This window comes from Cydia fagiglandana, chromosome 26 (genome assembly GCF_963556715.1).
Source record: "Cydia fagiglandana chromosome 26, ilCydFagi1.1, whole genome shotgun sequence".
NCBI lineage: Eukaryota > Metazoa > Arthropoda > Insecta > Lepidoptera > Tortricidae > Cydia > Cydia fagiglandana.
This window is the reverse complement of record NC_085957.1, coordinates 6,981,837-7,005,337: the sequence shown is the minus strand read 5'-3', so window position 1 is coordinate 7,005,337 and position 23,501 is coordinate 6,981,837. Positions and strand designations below refer to the sequence as shown.

The following is a 23,501-nucleotide window of genomic DNA, read 5'->3' as shown; positions in this document are numbered from 1 at the left end:
CAAACGATCAATGTTGATCCTAATGTTACAGATGGAAATGTTGATGATTAAACTTTAAATACAGAAAACTAAATAGAAAATTAAAGTGATAACTGAAATGAAAATGGGTACACTTGATTTGCTTTCGAGATGACTATTACAATTAAAAACATTTTAGTTTTCCTAATATCTGAGAAAATAATAGTAATGACCTATTGGCCTAATCATGTGGTAGGTTCACGACCATATACTACCCACTAACTGAGTGCCCCAGGAGGTCTAGACAAGATTAAAATCGTACATCGATAAACGCCAAACGAAAAGAAAAAGTGTACACTGATGTAGTGCATAATTATTTTCCATCGTATTTTCACGGAAACGTACGAACGTGTCTTGCTGTTTCAGTAAGTCTCGGTACAAAAAGTACTGACGTTGACTGAAGTAACATGAGAAATACGAACGTTTCTGAGAAAATACGATGGAATAAAATTATGCACCACATCTGTAACGGGATGATATGCTGCGAAAATCCATACCCTCCTAAGGCTCACGGTCCTATCTATACTACTTAGCTTGATGAAATTTCAATTACTTGTGTTATGTTTAGTTACATTTCCTGCAAAATATGCTAAAATTTCACTAGCAATTTTTTTTTCATTTCTCATGCTCTGAAAGAGGGTTATTGTTGTTCTAAAAGGTGTGCAGAAAATGATACGTTTCTGCACAAGAGCATTTTAGGTTCCAAGTACGATTTTATAAAGATCTTCTTCTCCGTCGAATTACTCTTGGCAGAGCAGTCGTGGTCACGTTGAACGACGAACGATTCTACGCCAGTTCTCCCTGGCAGATGCTATATTTTATAAAAATAATCTATTGAAATTTGGGTATAAATGGATTTGTTATACAATTTCCATTCTGATATTTTGACTCCCAATTCCATAAATAACGATACTTTTTTGCCTAAATTGTTAATAGAAAGTACCTACCCTCAAAAATACCATCAAAATGTATCAAGTCAGTCATGTTTTTAAAAAAACATGCATTTTACTTTCCTCGTATTCGAAATGAAACTGACTGAATGACTGTTTAACTCGGGTGAAAGGCATAATTTCTGCCTAGGTAATTTACTCACTGCGTTCGAGCGCCAATAGTCCGAGGCTGAAATGAGTGACTTTCATCCCTTGGTTAACAATCTACTATTTCTCATATACCTATAGTTCGTATTTTTTAGCAATAAAAATAACTTGCAAGAAAGTAAGATCTTGACACGTCTTTTAATTGAAAAACGCTTTTTAAAAAACAAAAACTATCACTTATAAAAGCAGAAGAATATAAATGATCGTATTAGATTCATAATTGTTACATATTTGCCGTAACTTATTTTTAAAATGTGTTTTTCAATTAAAAGCACTCTTATTTCTAATGCTAAAAAAAAAACGAACTATAAGTGGGCTTCTGGTTTGTAAATACTTAGTAAATTATAATATAATAATATGTAATAAAAACCGGGCAAGTGCGAGTCGGACTCGCGCACGAAGGATCCCGTACCATAAAACAAAAAAAAATGGAAAAAATGCAAAAAGAAAACGGTCACCCATCCAAGTACTGACCACGCGCGACGTTGCTTAACTTTGGTCAGAAATCACGTTTGTTGTATGGGAGCCCCATTTAAATCTTTATTTTATTCTGTTTTTAGTATTTGTTATTTTAGCGGCAACAGAAATACATCATCTGTGAAAATTTCAACTGTCTAGCTATCACGGTTCGTGAGATACAGCCTGGTGACAGACGGACGGACGGACGAACGGACAGCGAAGTCTATAGGGTCCCGTTTTACCCTTTGGGTACGGAACCCTAAAAACGAACTTTAACACATTCAACACCAAGATCCCGACTGTCGGGTACACTGTTCGTAGCGACTACGCGCTACATACGGCGAAACCGTGGCTACGCGCTACGAGCGTAACCCGTAGCACTTAGTGGTAATGAATGTGTTAAGTAGGCTTTTGGATTTACAAACCAAACTTAGTAAATTATAATTATAAGATAATAATATGTAATGAAAAACCAGTATTATTTCAAAATATTTTTTATTACAATCGAAGCAAATCCTTTTAAAGAATGGCCAGTTTATTGGATAATACATCACAGTAATAGATACATACATGCAAAATCGTACAACAAATGATTTTATATTTATAATATTATAACAATGTTACTTGACTAATTGTATTTAACTTAAGTTTATTTTATAACATAATGTCAGTTGTTACAGTATATTTAAATATTATATGCTTGGCTAAAACTCATTCATATTTTATTTATAGCATTTTTTATATTAAATTATAAACGGTATTTTAATGCAAGCAAATCTACAACGATTCCAGCGAGCCCAAACTCAATTGGTTTACAATTCTAATATCGAATGTAAACAAAGTAGTAGCCACCATGAATATTCGAAGTAAGAATTGCCACAGCATATAATTTAGATTTTAGTACTGTAAGTTAAGTACGAAATTAATGTAAAGATTTAATCCAGATGTTAAAACGGTTAACAATATAATATTTAAATCTTACTTTTTTGGTTTAATTTAATATTACAATTTGGGAAGTTCATTATCCTAACGGCGTCGGCTAGCTCGCACAGTTGCACGGAGCGGGTTAAATGAAAAAGAATTGACTCAAATCAGAAAAATGTCAGACCAAGAAAAGTCTGCAGCGGATTTGATAGCCCACGCAATGCAAGTGTCATTTTAAACGTCAAACTTCTATGAAATTATGACGTATAAATAACACTTGCACTGCGTGGGCTGTCAAATCCGCTGCAGACTTTTCTTGGTCCGACTCTATGAGCGTTGCTAATTGGCGCTGATACTACGGATTTTAACTACAATGGGGTTGGCAACTGTCAAAGCTTTGCATAGATGGCGCCATCATAGCTTGACCCTTGTTCTATGAGATTTGGCTTAAAACGCTGGCATGCAAGGCATAAAATTCTATTTAAAAAAATCAAAATTATACTATTCTAGGGATTGACATGGCAAGCTATGCTGGCGCCATCTGCTAAAGGCTTTGCTCCACTAGCGGACGCCCTATAACAGATGCAAACTTTGTTTATAGCATATGTCATAGATGAAAATATGAACCAAAATATTAATATACAAATAATTTATATTCAAAATTGAATGTTTCGAAAGGAAATGTCAAATTACTGAAAGAGGTATTGATGTGAAAATGAAACTGTACAATTAAAATTATACCTACAGGTAGATTTTACTTATGTAAAAGCGACCTTTTTAACTATAAGGCCCCCCCCACATCTGGCGTCTTTCGAGCGTCGGCGTCTACAATTCTATGGCCGACGTCGACGCAACTGCGCAGCGACGTCATTTTCCATAGCGCTGGACCGACGCCGACAGACGCCGACGCTCGAAAGACGCCAGATGTGGGGGGGGGGGGGGGCAAAGACTTATAAAGAAAACTTAATTTATTTTTTACATTTTTTAGGAATTAATCCGTAGCTCGATTAAAGCACTCCTTAGATACCTTAGCGGCACTTGCACCATCCCAATAACCCGGGGTTAACCGGTTAACCTTTTCGACGCCGTGTCAAACACAAAAGCTGTCACGCGGACGCCACGTCACCGAAGTGTCAAAACTGAAATTGAACTTTATGCATATGCACGTAGGTCTATGTTGCTCTGTGGCCTGTGACCGATTAATCGGTCTTTGGCGTTGAACCTGCGGTGCGGATATATCGGTCATTGGCGTCGAAAAGGTTAAACCGTTTGCCCAATGTTAAATTGTACTGGCAACTCCTGACTTTGGTCAAACTCGGCTCCGCTCGGCTCAGCATTGCTCCGAGCAATTATTAGGGTTGCAACCACTTGACTTCCTTTTGCGTGCACGACCACATAAGATAATCACTTGATTTTTGACAACCCTAAATAGCCGAAAGGGATAGTGCCATATATTAGAAAGAGACAGCATGATTCGACCCTGAACCGCTGTCAAACTTCGTTTTTGTAGGAAGTTTCCCTTCTGTACGGTAGTACTATTAATTATTCTGTGGTACTGGGAACCATGGTCACTCCAGGTTTAACCGGTTAACCCCGGGTTAGTGGAATTGCGCAAGCGGCGCTAAGTATACTTCTGATTGAGTTTATAATAAATAATACGTGTATATAAATTACTCCTCCTCCTACTATATCCTCATACAACAACATTTGTTCAGCGACTTTTAAAAATAACTTGTGGTTTGATTTTTAATACACTTCAAAGTTTATGAACAAAAGTGTCACCGTTTGAGGAGTACAGTCTATGTTTTAATTATTTGCTCATGAGGCCACACTGCCGCTTCAGCAGGTGCAGGTTTTTGCAGGTCGCTTTTCGATGAAGGAAAACATCGTGAGGAAACAGGACTAATCCCAATAAGGCCTAGTTTCCCCTCTGGGTTGGAAGGTCAGATGACAGTCGCTTTCGTAAAAACTAGTGCCTACGTCAAATCATGGGATTAGTTGTCAAGCGGACCCCAGGCTCCCTTGAGCCGTGGCAAAATGCCGGGATAACGCCAGGAAGGAGGTTACAGGCCACACCCGGTATTTGAATTTCAATGTCACTAAAATAATTTACTACGTTCGAGATACGGATTTAACAAAACGCTTAACTTTCTATTTATCCATCTGTACAATATCTTTGTCCAGTGTGTGTGCGTCTCACAATTTTGCTTAACGAGAGAGTGAGACGCAATGACATTTAGGGGTCATCCATTAATTACGTCACACGAATTTCTAGGTTTTTTGACCCCTCCCCCCCTCCTTGTCACACTTTGTCACATTTGGCAAACCCCTCCCCCCTAGTGTGACGTCAAATTTTTTTTACGAAATCGCCAAATCGAATTAAGTAAGTACCTAAGTATTATTAATATTTTATCAAAATATTTTTGACGATATAAATATTAGTAATTTTATAACCCAAAACTGCTTAGGAAAGAAAATTAAACGAATAAAAACGATTATCGTTTTAAAAACTTGTTATTTAAATGTACAGCGAATAAAATAATTTAAATAAATTTTCGGTTACTGATGAAGTTAAAGTGACGTCACAAAGTTTGTGTCTCCCCCCTCCCCCATGTCACAATATGTCACATTTTCTTGACCCCCTCCCTCCCCCTAAACGTGTGATGTAATTAATGGATGACCCCTTAGACAAAGAAATTGGACTGGTGGAATACCAACCTAAACTAAACCAACGAGTTACTAAATATAGGAGAGTTGTACAGTCGCCATCAGATATATCGGAGCGGCCAAGGTGGTCACAAATATCTGAACACGCCTCTATTGTCAAGGCGTGAAAGTGCTTGTTCAGATATTGTGAACACCTTGGCCGCTCCGATATATCTGATGGCGGCTGGTACCCCCATATTCATAAAACTTTACAGGACAGATTTAGTTACATTATGTTTTATCCCTTTCTTACAAATACATAAGTCAAAATGAGAGATAAGGACAAAAGATTATTAGCTAATTGAGTTTTGTAGCGCGTTTATGAATAAGGGGGTTAGTCTTTTGACGTTCAAATACTTTACTGACGAATTAGCTATGAATCGTTTGTCTTTATCTGTCATTTTGACTTATGTATTTCTAAGAAAGGGAGGGAAGATGGCCGATGGGGTCGAAAAGTGCTCGAGTGGAGACCACGGACTAGCAAGCGCAGCGTAGGACGTCCACCCACAAGATGGACGGACGACGTTGTTAAGGCCGCCGGAAGACGCTGGATGTGGGTCGCTTCCAACCGGCACGTATGGAGGTCCAAGGAGGAGGCCTATGTTCAGCAGTGGACTGCTATGGCTGCTGTCTTATGGCTGAGATGATGATATGATGATGATGAAGAAAGGGATAAAACATCATCATCATCATCTCAGCCATAAGACGTCCACTGCTGAACATAGGCCTCCCCCTTTTTTGGGGGGTGAATGCCATAATCGCCACGCTTGGCAGGCGGGTTGGCGATCGCAGTCGAGTACACCGAATTTGAGGGATGCTGCTGCCCGTCCACCGGTGGTCTTGGACGTGGTTTAAGGACTTACCCGGGTCCATAAAACATAATTTAACTAAATCAAGCCCGTAAAGTTTTATGAATAAGTGGGTATGAACGCCCCGAGTTTGGTAGCTGAAGTAGATGGCGCCATGATTTTTGATAACTGGATTGTCAAACGTAAAATTTTGACAACCAGAGTTATCGAATGTACGGAGCCTTACTAGTCTTCCACAAGAAATAGGGAATATTACGCAAACCTCTGCATAGAGGGCGGCACTAGCTAAATCGCATGGCCTACCGTGAAACACGACAATCGAAAGTTCGGTTATTGCCTCTCTATCACTCTTGCCTATTCGATTGATAGAGAGACAGATAACTAACTTTCGATTTACGCGTTTCCCGCTAGGCTCTTGTTAACAAACCGCCTTGATGTCATATTTTATTGTCTGTGAAAACTTATCAAAAAACAGTTTATGTATAAAGTTACTCTATGGTTAACCGATTCGTTGCGCGTTCCATTTTCGAAAACTTTTATAAGCTGTGGCGCGGAATAATCATTTCATGACACGGCAGCCATGCCATGCGCCATATAATATGATGACACTCCTCCCGTGTCATACGCCACACGTAAAAAAACATTGATGACACGGCATGCGTGTCATCAGCTCCGAATCGGTTAACTAGCTAGCATAGTGCTGCACTCTGGCGGCAGAACATTGCAGTAATACCCCCTATTCTTTGACCACAACTATTTTATACCGCTACTACTTTACGCCTGTATCGTGGGTCTGTGTGGGACGCCTCGCGCTTGCGCCACCTAGCGGCCATATCTGTCGTAATAGACGCGTTTTGTAATGCTCGGTTTTCCTAGGATAGCGGTTCCGTCATATAGCAGCCGTCTCCATACAAAATAATACGGCTAAACAAGGATGAGTAGTATTTTGAGACGGCCGCTATATGACGGCAACGCTATCCTAGGAAACCAGAGCTTTACCTTCTGTACGTAAACTGCAAAACGTAATTCAAGACCAAAAAAAAAGTAAGAAATGTTGCCACTTTTTTACTAGCGCGCCTTGTATTTATGTACAAATAAGTAAATAGAAGTACTTTTTTAAATCGTAGGAGTAAAGTTACTAATAAATAAATTATCATAGCGTGAGTATTTATCAAAACGAATTTACTATTATACAAACAAATTATTGCAGTGGGAACATTGTCTTACTTTTTTGGTCTTGAATTACGTTTTGCAGTATAGTACTATTATTTATTTAATACCGCTAGTAGTTTACGCCTGTATCGTGGGTCTGTGTGGGGATGTGTCTGACGATTCTATGCACATTTCTGAAGCCTGCTCGGCGAGCTCCATCGTGATCTGTTGATAAAATGATAAATATTAAAAAAAACCGGGCAAGTGCGAGTCGGACTCGCGCACGAAGGGTTCCGTACCATAAAGCAAAAAAAAAAACGGAAAAAAATGCAAAAAGAAAACGGTCACCCATCCAAGTACTGTCCACGCCCGACGTTGCTTAACTTTGGTCAAAAATCACGTTTGTTGTATGGGAGCCCCATTTAAATCTTTATTTTAGTATTTGTTGTTATAGCGGCAACAGAAATACGTTATCTGTGAAAAATTCAACTGTCTAGCTATCACGGTTCGTGAGATACAGCCTGGTGACCGGAAGGACGGACGAACGGACAGCGGAGTCTTAGTAATAGGGTCCCGTTTTACCCTTTGGGTACGGAACCCTAAAAAAACCGGACAAAACTATCCACAGTGGAGGCTAGACTACAACGACTCCAGAGGTTAGCCTGTATGGCGACAACGGGCTGCATGAGGACAACACCAACCGCGGCCCTGGAAGCCTTACTGGGCCTCCCGCCGCTGCACCTCTTTATACAACAAGAAGCGCTGGCTGCGGCGGTACGTCTCAAAAAATCTAATCTCTGGAGACTGCCTAGGGTGCCACACACCGAAATCCTCTACGAGGCCATAGGTAAGGAACCGCTTATAGAAGCGGTGACTGACAGGATACCCAAGCAGTACGTCTTCGACAAGAAATACAAAATACAACTACACGAAGAACCCCATGAAGGACTCAACCCAAGGGAGCTGAGAATCTTCACGGACGGATCAAAAACAAGGTCAGGCACTTGCGCTGGGGTTTTCTCAGAGGACCTAAACATACACATCTCGACACCACTTGGTGCCCATAACACAGTCTTCCAGGCGGAATGTATGGGCATTATAATGGCAGCACACGCAATCGTCTCAAGGGAAGTAATGGACTACCCCATCCGCATACTCTCTGATAGTCGATCAGTACTACAAGCTCTACAAAGTTATACTTTCACTTCAGGGCTAATCTACGAATGTCACAAAGCTCTGTCAGAGGTATGTACCACCAATGGTGTAACTCTGCAGTGGATTAAAGGACACAGCAACTCACGAGGTAACGATGCAGCCGACATCTTGGCGAGAGGTGGCTCGGAACTGAAGGTGGCAGGACCTGAGCCAATCCTACCTCTGCCATATGCCTGGCTCCGGAACACGCTGCGACACAACACCAAGGTAAAACACCAACAATACTGGTCTAACCTAGGCACCTGCAGGCAGGCGAAGGAAGCCCTCCCGACACTCAACCCCAATCTGTCGCGGAGGCTTCGACAGCTGAAGAGACCACAGCTCCGGCTTATAGCTGGGGCAATAACTGGACACGCCTCATTTAACAAACACCTACTAACCATACGTGTTACAGATAGCCCCCTCTGCAGAGCATGCATGGAGGCAGAGGAGACAGCCGCCCACGTCATTCTTGAATGCCCAGGGGTGGCAAAATACCGGGCACAACACCTCGGCTCACCGGGGTCTCTCCCAGAAGTCGTCGGCAACGTCAAGGGTCTGCTAGGCTTCTTGGTAGAGCTGGGTTGGCAGGAATAGTGCCGCCAACCCATCACGCAAAATAGGCGCAATACTATGACGTCGAGTTGCGGAAACCAAGCCCGCGAAAACCTATAACCTATAACCTATAACCGGACAAAAGCGAGTCGGACTCCCCTACCGAGGCCCGAGGGTTCCGTACTTATTAGTATTTGTTGTTATAGCGGCAACAGAAATACATTATCTGTGAAAATTTTAACTGCCTAGCTATCATGGTTCATGAGTTCATGGTTAATAAATAAAATAAAAATAAAATGAGATACAGCTTGGTGACAGACAGACATAGAGTCCTGTTTTAATCCTTTGGGTACCTACGAAAAGTTTTGATTATGTGCTTCTTTGAACATTGCAGTAATACCCCCTATTCTTTTTCGCAATTTCGGCAGAGGTCCCATAATAAAATTTTCACCACACCAGCTCGTAAAGGCTTACTTTGCATTTCAAAAACTGATAGCAGAGTTGCATTTTATTCACATGTGAGGCAAAGTAATCAAATGCAAATTTTGAGTTGTTTTCTTATGTTTGCTGGTAGAATTGATGACTTTTAAATGATGACTTTGGATGATAAATATTTAAAAACATTCATTTGGATTTGATTTTGTTTGATATTTTACATTTAATATTTGCTTCGGGTTGGTGTGGTGAAAAATTTTGTTTAACCCTCGTGCTTTGAAACCCTCGCAACGCTCAAGATTCCATTATTCGATCCACTCGCTACGCTCGCGGTTCAATTTTGGAATCTTTCGCTCGCTCGGGTATCAATATTAGCACGAGCGGTTAAACAACAACTTTGCCCCCGAGTGAAACAAATAACTATTGTTCAGTATGCTTTACAAAGTCAGAACGCAGAGTACGGGCGGTGGTGGTTAAAGTTTGACCCTGATGTAATATTTACCTTCTGGCGGGCGGTGGCGGTGCAGTCGGGCGGCAGCGGCAGCGCGGCCAATAATGCGGCCAGGTGCTGCGGCGGCTCGCGCGCCGCCACCGCCAGCTGCAGGAGCCGCGCGCCCATCTCGGCGCGCGCCGCCGAGTGCCGCGGGGTCCTATGGATACAATCATAATAGGGTATTTTCCTACTAGTCAAATCAGCTTCTTTTTTAGAACTGTCAAAACGATTTGCTAATATGGAATTTATATGATATGAAACATTACATCGTGACGTCATAGTCAACTCACGTACTTTTTACACGACTGCCCAAACAAAAAGAGTGTATTGTTTTTATATTTCTATACGATTTATTAAATAGAACTTGTGTTTAAAACTAACTCCTATCTGTGTGTTTCTAATAATTATCTGGTGCTTTATTTCATGCATGGTGTCAAATAATTTATTTTAAATACAGTATAAAATACCCTATTATAGTCGTTCGATTCGTAGCTGGCCCCGAACGACAAATGCTTTGTTTATTGAGATGATGACACATGTTGAATTTTATAACAAAATCGAGTACAATTACGTGGATATTAATGTAATATGTAACGTTATCTATGAAAAGGAACCTTATTGTCGATGGCGCATACGCCATTATTAACGATGCTCCAACAATAACAATAAGATCCCTTTTCACTGATAATGCCCCATATATGGACACAATATAAAAATATAGGACCTGAAAGTTTCAAAATTTAAGTTTTTTTTTTAACTTCCTTAAAGGAAATAAGGATACCATTCGATTCCTTACATTTTATCCAAAAAAAGATTGTATAGCAACTATATTCATAAACGCAATATTTCACCGACAAAAACACAATTTTCTTGTTTTGTTCATACTTCAAGATCGACTCTCAGTGACCTTGAAGTCATGGTCACTAATCGTTTTATTGGAAGCGTTTGGCGCGTGAAGTACGACTGTCGGACTTTGACTATCATTTCTGACTTTTGTATTGCTTTAATGTAATGGGTCCCATACAGACATTTGATCTTAAAAACAAACCTGATCGATTGATACCATAAATAAAAATGTATCATCTAGCCCAGCGGTCGGCAACCTGCGGCCCGCGGGCTGCATGCGGCTCGTGAACCTGTCACTTGCGGCCCGAGAGCCGCCTTGGCTATTTTGTATGTAATAGTGACAAACGACAATGTCTCATAAAGTCATAAATATTAACAAAGTACGGCCCGCATCACCTCCGTTAACTACTATGTGGCCCTTGTAAAAGGTTGCCGATGGATCTAGCCTATTATACTCGTTCGATTTGTAGCTGGCCCCGAACGACAAATCCTTTGTCTATTGATAAGTAAAACGGCGCGTGCCTCCTACCTGCATCGGTCACTTTAACCGGTTATTGAATTACAACTACTATGGATATTGCAATTAGATTCAAAATAAACAAATAGAAAAATAATTAGCCAATTCTTGACACTTTTTTCCTTTCACACTCTTATCCTCTAATGTTTTGTTCAGTTAATCATAAAAAATTAACTCACTTGACAGTGAGACCCGCTTGGGCGCGGCAGGCGGCGGCCACGCGAGGCCGCAAGGCCTCTAAGCGTGTCTGGACGCTCTCGCGGTCGGCCTCCATACACGATACTAGGCTACGAATCTGAAATATAACAATAGGGATTTAATGCAATGACAATCATAGAGAAATACAAGTAAAGAGTAGTAACTCCATATATCAGTTTTCTTACTAAAACACGAGTTATTTCGCAGCCGACATCTAGAGTCAGGTACTGGAATTTATCAGTACTGCTAGTCCACAATAGATGTCGCGACGGACAAAAACTAATGCTCAACAATATTCAGCGAATGTTAGACTGTAAATTGTTTTTCGAATATTCCTCTAAGAATATAGTACTCGTACGTCATTATTTTTTATCAATACTAACCTCTAACCGCCCATATGTCAAACCTTGCCAAGCAAAATGAAATTTTATTTTGTCAACACAACGTTCAAATTAGAATGGAAAAGGAGACCTTTTTATAGGTAGGCTAGAGGATAAACAGTATATCAAAATAAAGTTGAAATATACTGCGCAGGTCATAGACTAGATGTAAGTACCTCGTCGCACACCCGGATGTAGTGGTGCAGCGCTTGCCCCCCGCGCTGCCAGCCGCTGACCTCGTGACGTCCCGCGGCCTCGTTTAGCTGCTCGAGCAGCGGTGCTATACTGCGCAGGTCATCTGTGGACATGTGGGCTCAGTTATAATCGGAAATAGATGGGGGATAATTTATTAGGAATATCTTAACATAAGTTATCGTGTTCCTAGCCTTGTCCCGGCTAATGCCACGAGTACAGAAGGTTATTACAAGCTTTTATTTAGGTTCACCTGACCGTTGTCTGTCTGTCTGTAATCAAATCTTGCAAGTTAAATTTGATCCACTTCCCGGTTTCCGATTGAGCTGAAATTTTGCATGCATGTCTAAATCGGATGACAATGCCATGCCAATTATGGTACCATCGAGCTGATCTGATGATGGAGACAGGAGGTGGCCATAGGAACACTGTGATGAAACAACGCAACCTAATTGTGTTTGGGGTTATTAGAATTGTCTCGATGAGTATTAGTTGCCTATGGGAAGAAAAGTACAGTCGGCGATAAAAGATTGTACCAAAAATGAAATTTTTGCCAAAAACTTATATATTAGTCAATTTACATCCGGTTTAAAGCACGGTTGGCTGTTCATAGAAGGGTGTTGTTGCCTACACTTATGTATGGTAGCGAAAGTTGGGTATGGCAGAAGAGGCATCAGAGCCAAGTGAATGCAGTGGAAATGAGAGCGTTGAGAAGTGTGTGTGGCGTGAGATTGCAAGATATAATTAGGAACAGTGTGATAAGGGAAAAGCGTGAACTGAATGTAGATGTAGTGACTAAAAATTGAGAAAGGTATGTTGAGATGATTTGGACACGTGGAAAGAATGAGTGAAAGAAGGCTGACAAAGAGAGTGTATGAGGGAGAAGTGGAAGTGGGAGTTGGAAGGGGTAGACCTCGGCGGACTTTTTTCTGATCAGATCGGGGAAATCCTGAAGAAAGTACAGGTCAAGAGCACCCTAAACCGGCGAGCGTGTATGAGGAATGTTATGAATGTGAAGGAAGCGAAAGAGGTATGTCAGGATCGTAGCAAGTGGAAATCTGTAGTCTCTGCCTACCCCTCCGGGAAATAGGCGTGATTATATGTGTGAAAGTATGTATGTATGTATGTATGTACATCCGGTTAAGGAGGAAAGTGTAGTTACCGGCCAACACAGCTTCGGGCAGCAGTTCTTCTAGCAGCACCTTGTGCGCGGCGTTCCACTGCTCCGCTCCGACTAGGTGCTCCGCCTCCACCGCCGGTAGGTGCTATAACAAAACACAAATGCATTAGTTTGACTGCCGTGCTAACGTGTATTTTCTGAGAGAAAACATATAAAAACTCAAAATTGCGCGTTTTCTCAAGCCCCGTCTCCATATCGCGCGGCAAACCATCGAACATTGGCTCGCGCGGCAGCCGATGGTTCGATGGTTTGCCGCGTGATATGGAGACATGGCTTCAGAGATAAGATCTAGCTAGATCGATTTTTCGCCTCCGAAAACCCTCATATAGCAAATTTCATCGAAATCGTTAGAGCCGTTGCCGAGATTCCCCAAATATATATATAAATAAACAAGAATTTCTCGTTTAATGTGACAGATTTTCGGAACTTCCTGCGACATTCAGAAGATATTCAATATTCGACTCTACCTGGATACATCTTATATTAAAATTTCGAGCATACGCCAACATCATTGTTATAAGTTAATATTGGTATAGGTATCGCCAAAAGTAGGGGGCAGCACCTGATTTGGTGAGGTTTTTAGGTACTCCCCCTCCCCCCACACAACCTCGCGTGTATTTTTTGAAATTTTTTCATTCGACCTAATTTTAAGATAAATAGTCTTGTACATAGAAAATCGTGTTTATTTTTATATTTTCGTTAACTAGACTCGCTATTTTGAAGTGCAGAGTGAAGAGTGTTTTTTCTTAGTTTCGTTCACTGTAGAAAAATACACGTGAGGTTTCCTTTATACCCCCCTCCCCCAACGTGATCTATCGTGATTTTTTCGTGACCCCTCCTCCCTCATCGGACCTCGCGTGGTTTGTGCACAAGCCCTTACAAGCGGAACTCCTTTTCTAATTTCACTTATTAGAAAAGGAGTTCCGCTTGTAATAATAGTTGTAGTTTATTAGGCAACACGGCCCAGGTCTGTATGGACTCACCTCGTACTTGGCGCGGTGCGCCTGCGCGAGCAGCAGCCACCGGCGCGGCACGCGCAGCGCCGCCACCAGCTCCAGGCGCGCGCGCAGCTCCGGCGTGTCGGCGCGTGGCGGGCCAACACGCCGCGGATATAACAACGTGGCCGGTCTGTATGGACTCACCTCGTACTTGGCGCGGTGCGCCTGCGCGAGCAGCAGCCACCGGCGCGGCACGCGCAGCGCCGCCACCAGCTCCAGGCGCGCGCGCAGCTCCGGCGTGTCGGCGCGTGGCGGGCCAACACGCCGCGGATATAACAACGTGGCCGGTCTGTATGGACTCACCTCGTACTTGGCGCGGTGCGCCTGCGCGAGCAGCAGCCACCGGCGCGGCACGCGCAGCGCCGCCACCAGCTCCAGGCGCGCGCGCAGCTCCGGCGTGTCGGCGCGTGGCGGGCCAACACGCCGCGGATATAACAACGTGGCCGGTCTGTATGGACTCACCTCGTACTTGGCGCGGTGCGCCTGCGCGAGCAGCAGCCACCGGCGCGGCACGCGCAGCGCCGCCACCAGCTCCAGGCGCGCGCGCAGCTCCGGCGTGTCGGCGCGTGGCGGGCCAACACGCCGCGGATATAACAACGTGGCCGGTCTGTATGGACTCACCTCGTACTTGGCGCGGTGCGCCTGCGCGAGCAGCAGCCACCGGCGCGGCACGCGCAGCGCCGCCACCAGCTCCAGGCGCGCGCGCAGCTCCGGCGTGTCGGCGCGTGGCGGGCCAACACGCCGCGGATATAACAACGTGGCCGGTCTGTATGGACTCACCTCGTACTTGGCGCGGTGCGCCTGCGCGAGCAGCAGCCACCGGCGCGGCACGCGCAGCGCCGCCACCAGCTCCAGGCGCGCGCGCAGCTCCGGCGTGTCGGCGCGTGGCGGGCCAACACGCCGCGGATATAACAACGTGGCCGGTCTGTATGGACTCACCTCGTACTTGGCGCGGTGCGCCTGCGCGAGCAGCAGCCACCGGCGCGGCACGCGCAGCGCCGCCACCAGCTCCAGGCGCGCGCGCAGCTCCGGCGTGTCGGCGCGTGGCGGGCCAACACGCCGCGGATATAACAACGTGGCCGGTCTGTATGGACTCACCTCGTACTTGGCGCGGTGCGCCTGCGCGAGCAGCAGCCACCGGCGCGGCACGCGCAGCGCCGCCACCAGCTCCAGGCGCGCGCGCAGCTCCGGCGTGTCGGCGCGTGGCGGGCCAACACGCCGCGGATATAACAACGTGGCCGGTCTGTATGGACTCACCTCGTACTTGGCGCGGTGCGCCTGCGCGAGCAGCAGCCACCGGCGCGGCACGCGCAGCGCCGCCACCAGCTCCAGGCGCGCGCGCAGCTCCGGCGTGTCGGCGCGTGGCGGGCCAACACGCCGCGGATATAACAACGTGGCCGGTCTGTATGGACTCACCTCGTACTTGGCGCGGTGCGCCTGCGCGAGCAGCAGCCACCGGCGCGGCACGCGCAGCGCCGCCACCAGCTCCAGGCGCGCGCGCAGCTCCGGCGTGTCGGCGCGTGGCGGGCCAACACGCCGCGGATATAACAACGTGGCCGGTCTGTATGGACTCACCTCGTACTTGGCGCGGTGCGCCTGCGCGAGCAGCAGCCACCGGCGCGGCACGCGCAGCGCCGCCACCAGCTCCAGGCGCGCGCGCAGCTCCGGCGTGTCGGCGCGTGGCGGGCCAACACGCCGCGGATATAACAACGTGGCCGGTCTGTATGGACTCACCTCGTACTTGGCGCGGTGCGCCTGCGCGAGCAGCAGCCACCGGCGCGGCACGCGCAGCGCCGCCACCAGCTCCAGGCGCGCGCGCAGCTCCGGCGTGTCGGCGCGCGCCGGCGCGTGGCGGGACAGCACGCCGCGGATTAAATGGCCCCGTCTGAAATACAACATTGTCAATAGAGCGGCCAAATCTTACAACTCCAAATAATATACCAAAAATACAACTTTATTTATATCACGTTTTGCGTTTTTAGGAGATTTTTTAAAAGATTTCACTTCTTCCTCGCTTTATCCCGGTATTTTTTGTGAACGTGAATCCAGGATCGCGCAAAGTGGAGGAGCGCAATCAGGAAAGCGGACCCTGGAAAAGGCCGGGATAACGCTAGGTAGAAGAAGATATATAATATCCACACTCACGCGGCATCGTTAGGGTGGTGAGCCAGCGCCTGCACGGCGAGATGCCACGCTCCGGCCGCCTCTAGTTGCTCCGCGACCCCGGTGATGCTCTCTATAGAGGGGCTCCCGAACCACACGCCGAGCAGCAAGCTATAGAAACATCCACACTCACGCGGCATCGTTAGGGTGGTGAGCCAGCGCCTGCACGGCGAGATGCCACGCTCCGGCCGCCTCTAGTTGCTCCGCGACCCCGGTGATGCTCTCTATAGAGGGGCTCCCGAACCACACGCCGAGCAGCAAGCTATAGAAACATCCACACTCACGCGGCATCGTTAGGGTGGTGAGCCAGCGCCTGCACGGCGAGATGCCACGCTCCGGCCGCCTCTAGTTGCTCCGCGACCCCGGTGCTGCTCTCTATAGAGGGGCTCCCGAACCACACGCCGAGCAGCAAGCTATAGAAACATCCACACTCACGCGGCATCGTTAGGGTGGTGAGCCAGCGCCTGCACGGCGAGATGCCACGCTCCGGCCGCCTCTAGTTGCTCCGCGACCCCGGTGCTGCTCTCTATAGAGGGGCTCCCGAACCACACGCCGAGCAGCAAGCTATAGAAACATCCACACTCACGCGGCATCGTTAGGGTGGTGAGCCAGCGCCTGCACGGCGAGATGCCACGCTCCGGCCGCCTCTAGTTGCTCCGCGACCCCGGTGCTGCTCTCTATAGAGGGGCTCCCGAACCACACGCCGAGCAGCAAGCTATAGAAACATCCACACTCACGCGGCATCGTTAGGGTGGTGAGCCAGCGCCTGCACGGCGAGATGCCACGCTCCGGCCGCCTCTAGTTGCTCCGCGACCCCGGTGCTGCTCTCTATAGAGGGGCTCCCGAACCACACGCCGAGCAGCAAGCTATAGAAACATCCACACTCACGCGGCATCGTTAGGGTGGTGAGCCAGCGCCTGCACGGCGAGATGCCACGCTCCGGCCGCCTCTAGTTGCTCCGCGACCCCGGTGATGCTCTCTATAGAGGGGCTCCCGAACCACACGCCGAGCAGCAAGCTATAGAAACATCCACACTCACGCGGCATCGTTAGGGTGGTGAGCCAGCGCCTGCACGGCGAGATGCCACGCTCCGGCCGCCTCTAGTTGCTCCGCGACCCCGGTGATGCTCTCTATAGAGGGGCTCCCGAACCACACGCCGAGCAGCAAGCTATAGAAACATCCACACTCACGCGGCATCGTTAGGGTGGTGAGCCAGCGCCTGCACGGCGAGATGCCACGCTCCGGCCGCCTCTAGTTGCTCCGCGACCCCGGTGATGCTCTCTATAGAGGGGCTCCCGAACCACACGCCGAGCAGCAAGCTATAGAAACATCCACACTCACGCGGCATCGTTAGGGTGGTGAGCCAGCGCCTGCACGGCGAGATGCCACGCTCCGGCCGCCTCTAGTTGCTCCGCGACCCCGGTGATGCTCTCTATAGAGGGGCTCCCGAACCACACGCCGAGCAGCAAGCTATAGAAACATCCACACTCACGCGGCATCGTTAGGGTGGTGAGCCAGCGCCTGCACGGCGAGATGCCACGCTCCGGCCGCCTCTAGTTGCTCCGCGACCCCGGTGATGCTCTCTATAGAGGGGCTCCCGAACCACACGCCGAGCAGGAAACTATAGAAACAAAAACATCAATTAGCTTTCTGTTACTTTTTACACTGTGCCTGTGCCCAGGAGTGGAACACAGTGGGCTCTGAATATAGTATGTACCTTAAACTGTAGTCGGTAGGGTCGGGGGTGTAGGCGGCAGGGTGCAGTTTCGGGCGGTGGTTGAAGGCTCGAGCCCTGATCAACTCGTAGCGTAGGTCGAGCACGCGGCGTTGCTTGCCGTTCTGCAACAAATGGATACATTAATTCGGTGTTAAACAGCAAATTTTTTATATTATATCAAAAGTTGCTGAGCAAATGTTGGTCAGTATGAGTATAGCATACAGTTAAATTTTTTGCTCGTATTACAGGCCACAGACTGTATACAGGATACTCACATCGTGCACGGTGACGTCATACTCCCCCATATAGGGGGGCAGGGGGCACTTGAGCTCGGCCTGCTCGTCGAGCACTGTGGTGAGGTCGGCCTCGCCTTCCGGCTCCGATACGAAGAAGCTCTCGTACGTGCGGACCACGTGCTCGAGCGAGGGCACGGGGGCGCAGATGTATCTGTGGATAAATGTAGTGGTTATTTTTAATAGTATTAGGTAAAGTGTTCATTCTTACGTATCTTATTATGTACAGTCAGCAGCAGATATACCTGAGCGGGCAAGGTGTCCAAGAAAACATATACACTTCAATCGTCACAAAAATAAGGACATCTAAGTTGTCATTTCGACGTAGGCTTTCAGTTCGTCACATATATTTTAACTCCTGAGTTTTTCTTTAACACATACACCCTTATTTAATCACAATGACAATAACGGTTACAAAGTCAGTGGTAACTAAGCAGTCAAATTCAAGCTGCTGTCATTAATACCTACACGCACTGCCAATCACGTACGTCAGCAGCCAGGGTGCCACCAATTGCTAAGCAGTTGTTATTTCAATGGTAACTAAGCATCAACATTTTATCTGTTTAACTTTAAAAAAAATACTGTAGCAGCTACGAATTGACACCACAATAGTTTATAATTGTTTTTATTTTGTATGAAATAAACTTAGTTTGACGTAAAAATAAATAATTGACACCTCCTTTCTTAAAGAAGTATTTTATCGTCAAGTGTCAAACTTAGACAATAAATACGTAGGTTCTACGAGAATGATCGGTTTTTTTATTTTAACTGTAATAATATGCGGCCGTTCTTCCAAATCGTAGAGCATATTATACATATTATTTATAAGGTAGATACAAACATAATAATAAATTAACTTATACAGGGTGGAAAGATAAGTCGGGCCCTGGAGGGAAACTACCTTAAATCCTTAAGCTGGCTCATTTTACTTAACGAAACAAAACTGCATTCACAGTATTTTTATTTTTTTCTTCATTTGGCTTGTCTAAAAAAATCTTAAGTACTAAATATTACTTAATGTTAATGATAATGTTTCTTGGAGAAATATTATCATTAACATTAACTGTATCGATTAGTAGAATAAAATTGCGAGTTTTTATTTTTGGAATTTTTAGACGGATTCGAAAGTCCCGGGCGAGTCAAGCGAGGTTTTGAAAATCTTTGAATGCAGTTTTGTTTCTTCTTAAAAATAAAGGAATGTCTCCTTTAAATAAAATGAGCCAGCTTAAGGATTTAAGGTAGTTTCCCTCCAGGGCCGGACTTATCTTACCACCCTGTATATAAAATTTAAACTAAATTAAAACTAAAAACTGCAAAATTAAATGAAATAAAATTAAAATATGTCTAAAAAATTGGGCCCCTTTGGCATGGTGCCGAGGACGCTGGCAGCGTTTCCCCGCTGTATTACTAAGCTAATACGTTGAGAGAGAATATATGTTAATATATTTATTTAGTACGCTTATTGTACACAGGGTGGCCCATTTAGATCGGCCAGTATGGGAAAATCTGATACTATAAAATATACACTGATCTCTTCTTAGGAACCATGTCATCCATTTTAGTAACACGAAAAACTGCATTCATACATTAAAAAAATGTGTACTCAGCTTAGGAATCGAACCCCGAACGTTTTGAAAAATAAAACTAAGACTATTTATATTTAGATATCGATTGTGTAGGTCTTAAGCAGTAAATGTTACTATGGGACATGATGTCTGAAATTAATAAAATGCATTGTTTTCATTTTCCACTGCTGACGTGCAGACGTCCACTGCTGAAGGGGGAGGCTTATGTTCAGCAGTGGACGTCTTATGGCTGAGATGATGATGATGATGATTGTTTTCATATCCTTTAATTTATTTTAGTAAGTTTTCGAAAAGACCACCATGTTTTTCAATACATTTTACATACATTTTTTTTAAATGTTTGAATTTAGTTTTTCTTGTTACTAAAATGGTTCCTAAGAAGAGATCGGTGTATGTCTTAGGTATAGTTTTAGATTTTCCCATACTGACCGATCTAAATGGGCCACCCTGTATAGTACTAAAATACGATGCCCCGAATCGATCAAAGCACAAAGGAGAAAATAATTAAATTGAAACGTAACACGTTCACTGTCCCAATCTGACATGTAAACCTTATGGCTTTGTAATAGAGGCTAGCCGTGGCCCCACGTGAGGAGCACGGGCAGTAAAGGTGTTAAACATATCCAACCTAGCAGTAAATATCAATTGGCATTCCGCACAGGAGTATGTTTGATGAGTACTTAATCTAAGGAACGCCCACTGCGGGTTCAAACCTACAACGTCTTGTTAGAAAGTCGTACATACGCTACATGTGACACATCTTCAAAAATTATAATTAATTATTATCTAATGCGAAATTAACATAAAACCAGAAGACACGAATTAATAATAGAAATGAAACCCAAAAAAAATAAAAAGCGGTAATCTCTAGGTGCGTACGACTGAGATTAGAACCCGCGGTCTCTGCTTTGAAAAGCAAACGCCTGTTACTGAGACCACAACGTGCCTTGACAATTGGCTCTAAATTCGGCTTCAGTTAGCTTTCGCTATGTGTCATTCGTTTTGACGATTCAGTTAAAAGAAATAGTTTGCAGTAAGTTGACCGAGAGGCTTCTGTCAAATGGTTGAAGGACAAAACGTGAGATAGATGTATGTGATGACAAGACTGTACTGCTTTCGATGATTGTCAAAACGCTTTACCTGAAATTAGCATGGCTATCTTTCATTCAATATTCGACCATACTTGTATGCTTTAAAGTCTATTTTTCCATATTGTTCAGATATATTTGACACGTTGACCACTTAGATACCAGTGGTTTTTTGACAGCTAAGGTATCAATGACATGTTGTTAGCGTAGAAATTAATGAATAGTGACTGTTAACATCTTTGTGACACGCTAAGCGCTCACAAGTAAATCCTACCATGACAGTCAACAACTTTTTGACAGTTTAAACGTTTACCTCTCTTTGAGCACCTGGAGTGTATAGCGACTTCTGCTGCTGACTGTACCTAAACAAACGTGACGTCAAAGTGTCATTCCATCAATACGATTGATAGACAATCTAGACAAAGACCGTTGTTGTTCTAAAAGGTGTGCAGAAAATTATACGTTTCTGCACTAGAGGATTTTAGGTTCCTATAGGTTTATCTCGGGTGAAAGGCATCATTTCAACCTCGGACTATTGGCGCTCTAACTGCGTTCGAGCTCGGTAGTAATGACTGCCTCTCAACCTAATAACTTTATATTTTGGTACATTGATGCGAGGTATGTATATTAGAAGTCCAACATTGGCATTCTCTTGTTCATGGAAGTAGTAATGTTTTTTTTTTGCTCGGTTCAAATCCCTAACTCTATGCTAAAAAGTTGTTCATTATCTATGGCTATGAACACTAACCTAGCAGTAGCATGTAGCGTCTGCAGCCAGTCGCCTTCCATAAGCTTGGTCTGGCGGCTCTCCAAGCCAGCGAGGAGTTGTAAAGAAGCCAGTCGGTGGGCTGACACTGTGCCTTCAGCACTTCCCACTATGACAGCTGACGAAATTATTCTGATAATGAATGCTTTTAACAAGATACCTGGCAGTAGCATGTAGCGTCTGCAGCAAGTCTCTCTCCATAAGCTTGGTCCGAGGGCTCTCCAAGCCGGCGAGAAGTTGTAAGGAGGCCAGTCGGTGGGCTGATACTGTGCCTTCAGCACTCTCTCCCCATTATGACAGCCGGGCTAGCACATGATTGGCGCGACAGTATCTCGCGGCGAGATAGACTACCCGTCCCTCTTTTGTTAACATAGATAGAAAAAGAGGGATAGTCTATCTCGCCGCGAGATACTGTCGCGCCAATCATGTGCTTGGCCTACAGCTGACGAAATAATTCTGATAATGCATGCTTTTCACAAGATACCTGGCAGTGGCATGTAGCGTCTGCAGCCAGTCTCCCTCCATAAGCTTGGTCCGGGGGCTCTCCAAGCCGGCGAGGAGTTGTAAGGAGGCCAGTCGGTGGGCTGACACTGCGCTTTCGGCTCCGCACTCTCGCCATTGAGACAGCTGACGAGCTATGAGGCTGCGGAATACGCCGTCTCCTGAAAACAGTTTATGTGGTCACCACTCAAGACGCTTCTTCTATCTCTATACTTCGTACGACACTTTTCATTATCCATGTATGCGGCCGCACGAGCAAACTGAAATAAATATATACGAGTACACATCCGTCCCAACTGTGCGCGAACATCTTTGCCGCGCGTCGAAAAACCTACAATAAGATAAGATATAGTTTATCTATAGTTCGTTTTTTTAGCATTAGAAATAAGGTAAACAATCTTGATGTGTCTTTTAATTGAAAAACACATTTTAAAAATAAGTTACGGCAAATATGTAACAATTTATGAATCTAATACAATCATTTATACTCTTCTGCTTTCATAAATGATAGTTACTGATTTTTAATAAGCGTTTTTCAATTAAAAGACGTGCCAAAATCGCTTAACTTCTTCCAAGTTCATTCTAATGCTAAACCACTGTTCGATAGTTTGCCGCGCGATATGGAGACGGGGCTTATCGTAAGAAATGAGTCCAACTCCCTCTATGCATGGGCTGTTCTAATGTGATGGGACCTCTAACCGTGAGTATGCTTAAAGGGTGAGTACTATTAAATTGTCGCAATTTGAATAAAATTTTTTACAATAAAATAATATACAATAAAATTCAAAAATGTTTATTATTGGTAAGTTTATGATAAAATAGGCGAGCTAAAACCGTTTTATTGTTTGTCTAGAGCACGACGTGAGAATTCTCGGACTTTACTCTTGACCCGACTCATAGAATTTTGCACGGAATCATTTGTGATAAGTTTAGTACATTTAATCCACTTCCTTTTGAAATCGGGCAATGATGTGGCCGGTTGGCATGTTTTCCGCAATTTTGTTTTTATATTTGCCCAGTATTTTTCTATCGGCCGTAATTCTGGGCAATTTGGCGGATTTAATCCCTTTGGTACAACATCGACAGAATTCAAATTATACCAATCCATAGCTCTAGATGAATAATGGCAACTTGCCAAATCCGGCCAAAATAATGTCGAACAATTGTGCTTTTTAATAAGTGGCAACAACCTTTTCTTTAGGCATTCGGATATATAAATATCTGTGTTAATTGT

The 23,501-nt window shown here is 44.8% G+C and overlaps 1 protein-coding gene across 1 annotated transcript in view; it reads right to left on the bottom strand.

The window, feature by feature from the left end:
* Positions 1-5,986: 5,986 nt before the first annotated feature.
* LOC134677461 (nuclear pore complex protein Nup98-Nup96) overlaps positions 5,987-23,501 on the bottom strand; it is a 93,764-nt gene continuing 76,249 nt past the window's right edge. Inside the window, exons 39-48 of the mRNA XM_063535943.1 lie at positions 22,251-22,428; positions 18,309-18,480; positions 18,034-18,155; positions 17,809-17,937; positions 15,888-16,038; positions 13,138-13,240; positions 11,960-12,081; positions 11,385-11,500; positions 9,852-9,999; positions 5,987-7,390 (exon numbers count right to left, since the gene is read on the bottom strand). Of these exons, the coding sequence (XP_063392013.1) occupies positions 7,304-7,390; positions 9,852-9,999; positions 11,385-11,500; positions 11,960-12,081; positions 13,138-13,240; positions 15,888-16,038; positions 17,809-17,937; positions 18,034-18,155; positions 18,309-18,480; positions 22,251-22,428 (1,328 nt within the window). The 3' untranslated portion in view covers positions 5,987-7,303. The remainder of the gene's footprint in view (positions 7,391-9,851; positions 10,000-11,384; positions 11,501-11,959; positions 12,082-13,137; positions 13,241-15,887; positions 16,039-17,808; positions 17,938-18,033; positions 18,156-18,308; positions 18,481-22,250; positions 22,429-23,501) is intronic.